Source organism: Trifolium pratense, linkage group LG4 (genome assembly GCF_020283565.1).
Source record: "Trifolium pratense cultivar HEN17-A07 linkage group LG4, ARS_RC_1.1, whole genome shotgun sequence".
NCBI classification, from domain to species: domain Eukaryota; kingdom Viridiplantae; phylum Streptophyta; class Magnoliopsida; order Fabales; family Fabaceae; genus Trifolium; species Trifolium pratense.
The window spans coordinates 35,769,761-35,781,379 of NC_060062.1; the positions used below are offsets into that span (position 1 = coordinate 35,769,761).

At 34.3% G+C, this 11,619-nt stretch overlaps 2 protein-coding genes across 2 annotated transcripts; both read right to left on the reverse strand.

Annotated features, from left to right (window-relative positions):
- Positions 1 to 353: 353 nt before the first annotated feature.
- On the reverse strand, positions 354 to 5,328 carry LOC123922566. The gene is made up of 6 exons (XM_045975272.1): positions 5,206 to 5,328; positions 3,560 to 4,105; positions 1,959 to 3,428; positions 1,541 to 1,865; positions 640 to 898; positions 354 to 552 (listed from the first exon to the last, which is right to left on the reverse strand). The coding sequence occupies exons 1-6, from the start codon at positions 5,326 to 5,328 to the stop codon at positions 354 to 356; spliced, it is 2,922 nt and encodes a 973-aa protein (XP_045831228.1).
- Positions 5,329 to 7,209: 1,881 nt separating this feature from the next.
- Positions 7,210 to 11,281, reverse strand: LOC123921317 (5'-3' exoribonuclease 3-like). The gene is made up of 2 exons (XM_045973809.1): positions 10,699 to 11,281; positions 7,210 to 9,918 (listed from the first exon to the last, which is right to left on the reverse strand). The coding sequence occupies exons 1-2, from the start codon at positions 10,900 to 10,902 to the stop codon at positions 7,435 to 7,437; spliced, it is 2,688 nt and encodes an 895-aa protein (XP_045829765.1). The 5' UTR covers positions 10,903 to 11,281; the 3' UTR covers positions 7,210 to 7,434.
- Between the last annotated feature and the right edge of the window lie 338 nt (positions 11,282 to 11,619).

An 11,619-nucleotide genomic window follows, 5' to 3' on the forward strand; every position in this document is an offset into this window, starting at 1 on the left:
AGGACGCATTCTCTATCAGTTCTGTGCTATCAGTTGGGCTCGGGTCTCGTAGATAAACAAGACCATGTGGCATCTTTTCTTCTTTGGCATAAGAAGTGGAATCAAACGAATTGAGGTGAACGAATGACATTTTTCTTTCATGCATATTATTAATTTCAAAATAATTATATTATAAAACTTAAGTTTGATATTGCAAGGTCACAAATGAAAAAAGTTAAATTTTCATCAAACTAATATGCATCTTAAACAGAGCATATGATCACAACTAGAACAAATTATTCAGCAACAAAAAAGCTATATAGATTAAATTGGTTCAACCCTTCCAATCACCTAAACAAAGTAGTTGATGTTTTTTATTTTCCACCCAAAGTTAGTTTTTTAAACCGCGACTCTGATTCTTCAAGTAGTTCGAGCTCAATAGCGCCGGCTAGTTTCTTGTTTTCATTCGCATTATGGAAACAATCTCTTCTCTTAGCATCAAGAACTACATTTCTCCAAACAGAATCACTGTTGATTAGAGTAGCCGCATTTCCTAATATCCAAAGACAATATCTGCACAAAACAAATTTTTAAACATACATAAATTTTTCAGCATAACAAAATGATCATCATATATATGTATATAATTATATATCATACCTAGCTCTAGTCATAGCCACATTTGTTCTTTGTCTATTTGAAAGAAAACCAACTTTGCCACTTCCATTAGATCTCACAGTAGATATTATTATAATGTCTTCCTCACCGCCTTGAAAACCGTCAATAGAACGAACACTAACAGAGAAGTCCGAATTAGAAACCCGAGTGTACTGCTTAACTTTCTCCTGGATTTCATAAACTTGAGCATTATATGGCGATATTATTCCTATGCTAACTTTCTTCTTTGTCCTCATAAACTCTGAAAAAGAAAATGAAATTGCACATGATATCAATGCACAACTCATAAACAATGAGTAAACCACCAATTTGGTCCAGACTTTGTACGAAACTCTCAAATTGGTCCCTAACTTTGCGAATATCTCAAAAGGTCCCTAACATTCAGAAGGACTAATTTGAATAAAACTTAACCGAGTCGTGAGAGCTATTTGAGAGAGCTATACGAAGTCACGGATCAATTTAGTGGTTTACTCTATAAACAATTGTTTTCATATTAAATATACTCAAAAGTACAATACTTAGACCATCTCCAATAGTAGTACTTATATTTTTAAGTACTAGTACCTAATAGGTACTCCCATTGGAAAAAAAGCAAAATTGTACTTAATAGGTACTAGTTCTACAATAAGACATAGTACCTAAATAATTTTTGTGGGACTCATTTAAAATGATGTTAAGTTATTTGATAGATGTGTTACCGGTGGGACCAATTTAGAACTTTTGAAGAGGTTTTGGGTTGGAGAGATTATGTACTTATTATGTACTATTATTAAAAAAATGATAAATAAATGATGTGTAAATGTGGAGTCCACTTAAGTACTAAAAAATGAGTAGCTCCATTGTGGATGCTCTTAGACAACAAACATGAGAAAGAAGTTATAACCTTTTTTAAGGCTTTGTATTATCTCAGAAATAACGGCAACTTCAACCATATTCTTCAAACTATGTCCACGGCCAGATTTCTCTTTACCCTCAGCTATGTTAATAAAAGAATAAGAAGAATACATTTCTCCTTCAAGGAAACTCTTATTATAGCTTTCTCCCATGACAATGGCGGCATCAGAAAGCTTCTCTTCATAGAACTCTTTGCATGGGAATAAGCTTATGGATGGATGCATTCTATATTGAACATTGAGCATTTTCCTTTTGAATCCTAACATAACAAGCCTCTCGAACATACTTCGACCAAATTCACATTTGTCCGCAATCTACAAATATTATAATTTCAAATATATTGTCAAACAAACTTTAATTAATGCGAAAATTTAAAAGATATCATTAAAAAGACGATTATTTAGTACCTTGCTTTTGACCAATGCAGGAAGCTGTCTCTCATCACCTATAAGAATGCAATGGCTAAGCCCCGGAAGCTGCAATGGGATTGTTGATTCACATTCTTTTAGCTGCGCAGCTTCATCGATGACTAAAAATTCCACCCGAGTCATTCCTTCTGTGTAAAGTTTACCAGAACTTGAAGCTGTGCATAAAATTAGACATGCATTTGACAAGCAAAATTTTTCTATTTCATATTTCTTATAAATACTAGGGAGAGAAATTGAGCTAGATAAAAAATTTAGAGTGCTAAGGATCTGGTCCCTTTTGTCGCATAATGTCCCAAAGCAATCAGACACATATTGTTCTTCAAAGTTGTAGAGAGTTTGCTTGAATTTAGCATGACTGAAGTCATTTTCAAAAGACTCGAACAAACTTCGAGCTTGTAACATAACTTTCACGGTTTCAAGTGAAACAAATGATTTTGGTAAATGAGTGTATAAGGCATGATTTAAGAACTCAAGAACATCTCTTAAATACACAAATCTCTGCTTGACAAATTGCTCCATTGTCAACACACATGCATTCTCATCATCATCATCCAATTGGTATGTCTGTGCAATCTCTTTCCATGCCTTCTGCAGAAATCCCTCAAACGTCGTAGGATAATCATTCACATCTTCGCCGGATAAATCACCTTTCTCTAAGAAATGTTGTTCTCTATGGCCTTTAAACAACTCGGTAAAGCGTGCGAATAAGGTTTGTGTGCAAAGCTTGAGTTGCTCTCTTAATTCCATGAATTCTTTCTTTTTGATCGACTTTTCCATGAATATCTGATCTTCAAATTGCTCCATTGGCATGATGCTTTTCTTTATATCATGCTCAACCATTAGGTTTGACCCTGCAATATCTTTCCATGCTTCATTCCCAATATTTTGCTTGTAAGCACGATAGGCACGATATGCACATATCTCTAATAAATACTCCTCTTGAGGATCCCTAAGCAACTTTTTCATTAATTCCAAAGTTTTCTTCCAGCCAGTTTCTGGATGAAAGCATTTCTTGAAAATTTTAACACGATTACCAAGAAAAATATTTTCGATCCCCCGATAAGAATCTATTTTCATTCTCTTACTATTGCCAAATAGCACAATGTCACCTAAACCATATGTATCATGCTCAAGGGAATCCATTACCAAACTATGCAACCGAATTGCAACCTGCAAAATTGCAGTATTAGTCGGAGCACAAGTCAGTGTTCTAGTTTTTAACTTGAGTAGAGAAAATAATAAACATGCAACGGTCTTTGTTTTCCCAGTCCCTGGAGGTCCCCATATAAGTTTGACATTAGAATGATGACAATTTGTCATATCAACACTGCTCAAAACTGAGTCTTCTTGAGATTCATTCAGTTTCTGTGAACAAATTATCGCGTCTTCTTTGATGAATGACGCATGACTATTTGTTTCGGACAGACAAATTTGACAGTTTTCTCCAATCTGAAATACAATACAAGCATTAAACAGGTTACATTCATAATCTTGTTTTGAATTCAAATATCAAAATATCGAAGTATGGATATGGATCAGATATATCAGTTATTCATAAAAAATGGTCTAACGAATCTTACATTTTGATCCGGTCGCAAGACTTTTTCAATAATGTTGCCATGTGACTTTGATATCAAGGCTTTCCAAATCCGAACATTTGTTACCATGTTCATAAGGTAAACTGCATACAGTTTCTGAGTTTCGTTATCCCTCGTATTAGATTCAAAATCAGTGTTGATGCATTTGGATGACAAAACTTGGACTTTTTGGATTTCATCAGATTTTCGAGTTGGACCATAAACAAAAGCAATATGGTAGGGACTATTAGCAGTGTTCAACTTCAAGTCATCGACACTTTTAGGCCTAATATCTGTGAACAGAATGAGATCACCAAACTCAGGTTCATACTTTCCAACATTTTTCTTAAACTGTATTTTATAGAACAATGGTTTGGGAAGCTTGAATAGCTTGCTGTCTCTTTTAAGTTTCAAGATTTCACAGAAAGGTGCTCGAGCCACGCCTAACAAACTTGAAGATAAATCAGTGTGTGTTTCCTCCAGCAATAGTGGAATAAAAGCTTTCTTGTAATCTTCTGGTGATTTAAACGTCTCTGGAATTTTATTAACCTAAGATGGAACAAGTAAGCATTTAAATAACATATAATAACAGTTAACAACATCCTAATTCTATTGACAGTAAGTATTAATTATGAATTCAAGTCTCTCTGGTTAGCTTTCGTATTCTCGTTATCATAATAAAAAACAAAAATTCATAACCAAATGTATTGAATTGAATAAGACTTCCATGGTCAGATGACCAAATAGTCACACTCACATGATTTTTTGATTATTTATAAAATAATTAAAAGAATAAAATGAAAAATTAAATTCTGTGAGTGACTAAGAAATTTAAATTTGGGCATGTCAAAATAACTTGTACATGTGGATGCTCGGCCCGAACTTTACAATTTTAAATTTGGGGAGGGAAAAATTTATTCCCACCCTACTCCGTTACCATGCCTACTTTCTATTAAATTCTATTTTTCTTTTGAATTTCTTTAGAATGTTGACATGTTTCGTAAAGGGACCCCTAATGAAATTAAGAATAAGGGGGCGAATCTCTTTTTTTTTTAAGGTATTTTGACAAATAGATCTCGACAGAATTACAAAATTCATAAGACAAAAATGCATTGTGTAAGAATCCATAATTTCATTCCTTTTTTTAGATGTGTTACCCGATGGATTCAAATGATGTCGAGTCGAGAGGATCTCGATTTCTAACTACTAATTGATTCTAAATAATAGCGGATGTAAGAATCCACGATTCAATCAATCCTATAGATAATATAACTAAACTTTCTACTCTACAATTTATTTCTAAAGAAATTGAAATTTTGTTGATATTAAAAATAAGGTATTCTATTTTCATAGTTTGTAAATCTAAACTATGATCTGGGACGGAAGGATTCGAACCTTCGAATAACGGGACCAAAACACCGGTTATTCAATATATTTAAAAATTAAATTTGTTTATGATAGTAATTGGACCGTGTAGAAAGCAAAAGTTGAAAATGTTGTTAGAAAGTAAACCGCAGACTAGGATAAGTTCTTTTGAGAGAGCTAGTAATTTTTATTGTTTTTACACATTGAGAGAGCTAGTAATTAAAAACTAGTGTTAAGTCACATTATGGTAAAGAAAATATTTTGAATGTAAAAAATTACAGAACCTTGTATTTGTAGAGATTTTCATTCAGAACATCTTGGAGAGTCCATGAGAATACATTATCTAAAAGTCCAACAATTTCTTGATCAGTTTCAGCATCCCTTGAATTATCACTCTTCTTCTCCATCCTTTGGTCCTTAAAACTTAAAAATCACCTGAAGTCAACATTAAGAAAAACAAAATAAGCTGTTTAATCATATGCAAAACAATGTGGAACTTGAGGAAAGAAGAAGAATACGAAAAAATGACTATAAAAAAGTAAAATTATTAAATGTGACCAATACCTATAACACTCTAAATGGATGAGAGGTTAGTTTCTTGCACGGTTTGATAATTATGGAGATATGTGAATGAGAGTGATATTTATAGACTATAGTTAATGAAAATGGTATTTTCCACTCAAATTCAAAATAATGGAAGAGGCACTCATGGGAAATTACATAAGGCATTATGACCATTGTTTTCTCGACTTCTACTGCAACTTTTCGTTTTCATGCATGAACCGAATTAGTATTATGAATGAAGCAATCCTAAAAATTGGTGGACAATAATAAATTTTTGGTCTGTAAACCTATGTACCATTAAACGTGTTGCGGTGTCAGACACGTATTGGTGTTCGACACTTGTATGATACTTGTACGACACGTGTTGGATGTCACACCTTAGACTGGTGTCTGATACCTCTATGAGACTAGGGGTGTACATGGGTTGGGCAAACCCACTTGACCCGGTCAAACCCACCCAACCCAACTCAAAAAAGTGGATTGGGTCGGGTAATTGGGTTGATATGGATCCCAAAACTAGAAAACCCACTAAAAAACCGGGTTATGGGCAAACCCGGACCCGGACTCAAAAACCCACTTGACCCGGTTTTGATTTATTTTTTAAATGGAAACCCCAAAAGTTTTCCTACTTTTTAGCTTTTGTGCCGTTTTTTTTTCATTATTACTGATACAAAAAAAGAGAAACCCAAATTAATGTATTCCAACTTCCAAAATAAGAAGAGTAGATCGATGATGGCAATCAAAAAGGCAAAATCTCTAAGTTATTTCTCTTTCTCTGATTATATAATAATCTCTTTCTCTGGTTATATAATAACAATACTCAGTCTCAGATTCTCACTCTCTCTAATTTCTGAAAACTTCAACGGATCACTCTCTCTATTTTGATTTGCTTAGTGCAATTTTAGTCTCTTGAACATTTGGTATGATTATTTTATGATGAACATCTGCAATTCTGCAAATTGCAAGTAATTTATTACTTTGATACTATCATTTTATATTAAAAAAAAAATAGAAAAATCATTTGGGTAACCCACTACCCAACCCAATCCAACCCGGAAATTAGTGGGTTTACCCAACTCGGCCCAATGTTATAACGGGTGGTTATTTTCTTGGACCCAATCCGGAGTACCCTATGTGGTTCGGGTTTTGGTTTTGGCCAAACCCAACCCAATCCGGCCCACGTACACCCCTATATGAGACTATGACACTCATAATACATGTCTCGAACAACTGACACAATTTTTCCACAACAATTTATTGCTTCAACACCTTTTTTTTTAATCATTTATTGCTTCAACACCTTAAACACCCCATGGGACACACATCCCAGACAAATTAAAAAAAAAATTAAAAATAGTGAGGCATATTTTCTATGAGAGCTCATGTTTCTTGTAAAAAGGATATGAGGGAGTATATTATAGAAAAATGTGAAGTCCCAATTTCCAGGCTCAGTCTTTCTATAAAATAAATTAGAGGGTGCAAAACTTAATTAATAAGGATGATTATTATTTTATGTTATTATTATCTTTTATTATGACACCGAATAAATTATTGGAATTAATCACTGCAAAAGGAAGCAGTGGAACAACAATGGAACAAATATTGCAAAGGGAAGCAGTGGAACAACAATGGAACAAATCAAACTAATTACTTCAAAACGAAAATAGATGATGTAATGATGAATTCCAAAATCTAATTAATTACAGCATAAAAATAGTTAAAAGTTTTAGAAACACTGAATTTTGTTATAAACAAGACGAATAATTCACCTTGTACATTTTTGCAACTATGCAAGTATACACATATACACCAAAATTACATAGCAAACACATTACATTTGATCAAGTAAACATAGTATGTCCTAGGTATATATGTCTAGAAAGGTGAAATAGGTGCCCTTAATTCTGTAGCATGCAAAATCTATTTCCTATTCATGCAAAATAATTTGATTAATGATGATGAGTATACATCACTCGTTGCGAGTATGGCTGGTTATAAACATACTGCGCAGTAGGGACAGCAGTGTACGGTAGAAACTGCGGAGGAGCGGAAGAAGGAAGTGGCATTGCAGCATACCCTGGGCGTGATATCGATTCATAGTTATTGTGAAGCCATGATTGTCTATGACCAATTGGTGCAGCATATGACATTGTTGATCCATTCATGGGATGATGGTATTTATATGCATCTGTCTTGATCTGCAAAGAATTTACAATGAGTCTTTGTGATGCCTCTCTAAGCTCCCGACCAGAACAGGATCCCCGGGGTTTTTTTCTTCGACTTTCTTCATATGTCCTACAAGAATAAGATCCCAGAGGGTTTATCCTCCGATTTTCTCGATATCTACTGCAAGAGGGTTTTAAATCCTCAATTGCCAAAGTCCTTTTTGGAAATTCAACTCCATGTGGCGGTCGGCTTATATGTTCATGACCATCGGGAAGTCCATATATTGCACATATGACATGATTATCTATGATGTCTTCCATGCCTGCAACAGGTGACCTGAAGATGGGAGGGCAAGGTTCTCCATCACAGGAGGATATGTAACCATTCATTCCACCACTTTCTATGGGATTGATTTTTTCCTTGACATCAGCACGCTCACAGTTAGACATGTTTCTACATTTGTTGTCGAGTGTACTAATGCACACAGAAAGAGGATGGCATGAATTCACAAAAATCATGTTGAACATTATTGTATTTCGTCGCTTTTCCTCTGGCGTTAACAAGTTTTCAATTTTCTGAACTTCTGCAAGAAGTCGCGCTTCGTCAATAAACGGCAACTTCGCAATTCCCTGCCAAGTATAGCGTTTTCCATTCATGTCTACTTCAAAATCGATTGGATAAAAATCAATAATTGGAGAGTTTGGATCAGTCATAAGTTTCCTATACGGTTCAGGCAGAGCATGTGAGCTTGCAGCAGGAAAAACTCCAATAAGTTGGTCAAATGGTTTGAATGGAGTACCCAACTCAAAATTAATATTAAGCTCACCAAGGCCCTTGAGATCAGACGCAAAAGGGGCATAATGATAAGGATAAAACCATTGCCAAGAACAAACACCTTCGTAATAATAATGCATCACCCAACATAGACCTTCGGTGTATTTCAAGACAACATCTTTCCGTATAGCATCAAGTTCTTCAGGAGTTTTAGCAGAAAATTTCTCCTCATAATACCTCTCTTTCCAGCCTGGTTCTCCCAACTTAATCTTGTCTTCATGAGCACCTTTTGAGTTGAATACATCAGATTTGTCAAGAAGTATCCGCTTCAGTTTTGTTTTCAATTCGTCTTCGTTATCTTGAATATCTTTTTCCTCATGGAATTGTGAAATTGCAGGTTGAACTTGAGGCCCAATATCATCTCCTGTTGCTTGTCTCTTCCGACGCTTTATATTTACCCTTTGCCGCGGATGCAATTGAGCTCTTTTTTGGAATATTTCATCTTCATGTGATCCAACAGCCTGAATAAAATGCTCCACCCTGCTCAGGTTTGGCTTACTGCCATTTGTCAAATAACCATCGAATTTACTAAATTCCTCCTTGTATACTGTCATCAGCAAGTTAATTGCACCATCGCGAATCTCTAGCATAGGCATGTGTGGTAGGAAATCATTCCCGACAAAAAAACACATGAAGATAACATCATCCACAATACATTCAAAGTCAATCTTAAAAGGAGGATTAGGTATCCTCATCTCATATTCAAGATATTCCCTCAGAGTCCAAATGTTCAGAAACTGGAAAGGCAATTTAGCCACAGTAGCATCTCCTTCGTCAAACTCCCCTGCCTTCCTTTTTAGCTTCCCTTGACAGTCTGCAGCCATATGACCCATCTGACCACACATGAAACATTTGTCTTGTCCGGGAGTAAATACAACCTCTCTAAGAATTGAAAAATGAATTTCATGAGTAGCCAGAGCCAACATAATCAAATCAGCATCCAAACCATACATGCAATGGCGTGTGTTGGGATCATATCCTTTAAGATTTCTTTGAAGGCGAATGAAGGACATTATCTTATGCTCCCCTTCGCCGGGAACATTTGCATCAGAAAGAATAACCTTGATATTCTTCCAACCAGGATCACTATTCAACCTAAGATGAATATAGTACTGAAGTGCAGTTGACAAAACAGCCATGAATTCAGTTCCAGGTGTGATTACATTTGAATCAAATGTCTGTGACTCTTGTTTAGGAGGAAGCTTTCTTCCTTCCCTCTCAAATTCATCCCTTAACCTCGATTCTTCAGCAGCGGCATCAGATGCATCTTTAGCAGCCCTAAAGCGCCTAGCGCGTTGTTGGTTCATCTTAGCCCTCGGAGCAACACCATCTATAGCCATAAAAAGTAACTTCCTAGGGCGCACAATGACAAAGAGTCTGTCAATGTAAGAAAATATGGACTGAAACACTTCATCAAAAGAGGTCGGTGATGGCTGCAATCAAATAACATGAAAATCAAAATCAAAATCAACCAATGAAATCTGATAATAGTAATAAACAGTGATTATGAAAATCAAAATCAAAATCAGCCAATACATCTGATAATAGTAATAAACAGTGATTATGAAAATCAAAATCAAAATCAACCAATGAAATCTGATTATAGTAATTAGTAACAAACAGTGATTATGAACGGATTACTATGAGAAAAACAATCAAATAACACGAAAATCAAAATCAAAATCAACCAATGAAATCTGATAATAGTAATTAGTAACAAACAGTGATTATGAACGGATTACTATGAGAAAAACAATCCAATAACACGAAAATCAAAATCAACCGATGAATCTGATAATAGTAACAAACAGTGATTATGAAAATCAAAATCAAAATCAGCCAATACATCTGATAATAGTAACAAACAGTGATTATGAAAATCAAAATCAAAATCAGCCAATACATCTGATAATAGTAACAAACAGTGATTATGAACGGATTACTATGAGAAAAACAATCAAATAACACGAAAATCAAAATCAAGCAATGAATCTGATAATAGTAACAAACAGTGAATATGAAAATCAAAATCAAAATCAGCCAATACATCTGATAATAGTATCAAACAGTGATTATGAACGGATTACTATGAGAAAAACAATCAAATAACACGAAAATCAAAATCAAGCAATGAATCTGATAACAGTAACAAACAGTGATCATGAACGATTTACTAAGAGAAAGTAGAAAATGATTATTAATTGATTACTTACCTTATCCTCAGGATGGAAACAAGGGTGAATGACGCCATTCATATCAAGGTAAAGATTATCATATTCAATGTTGTTAGGGTTCTTGTTAGCTGTATTGACCGGGATATGAACGCCGTCGATAACCACCGGTTCCTCCTCAACGGAGTCGACAACCACCGTCGGATATTTGCCTACAAGATACCGATAGAAAGCAGGGACTCCCATTTTTGAATCTATCAAACAGCAAAAACAGAGTGCTCCCCAAACTTTCTTTCTTTCTTTCGCACGCGAAGGATTTGTTCTCACTGTTTGAGTTTGAGTTTGTGTGTATTCATCGACTATACATATGTATATATATGTATATGTATTTAGAGAAAGATTTGTTTTTATAAGATTCGTTTTTTACTAAGATATAGAGATAAGATTATCTCAAGATTTTGTTTCTGTTTCTGTAAAAAAAAAAAAGATTTGATTTTGTAATAAAAAAAGATTGTGTTTTTGACTAAAGATATAGAAAAAAGATTTGATTTTTTGGCTTCCGTCAAAAGAAAAGATTGGGTTTTTGTTTTTTTTTTATGAATGACAAGATTTTGTTTTTACACTTACTTGGGTGACAAACTCGAGTCTTTTATTTATCAACAAACTTAATTTAATAAACTAAAACAACAAAGATGAAAAAAAATTCTCAAAATAACTCAACTAACAACCACATTGTTCATCCTAAAATCAACAAATTTTGATCGTATGAGAGAAATAAATACTTCAAAATAAGAACATCATTTGAAATATTAAAACTTAAAAGCATTCATTCATGTAATGGTCATAGTAAACAGTACAAAACAGTGGACCATAACATCAAAAGAAGTAAATATTGTTCAAAATAAGTTACTAAATTGCAAGCTTAAATAGCATCACATCACATGTTTGTTCCATGTCACAAAG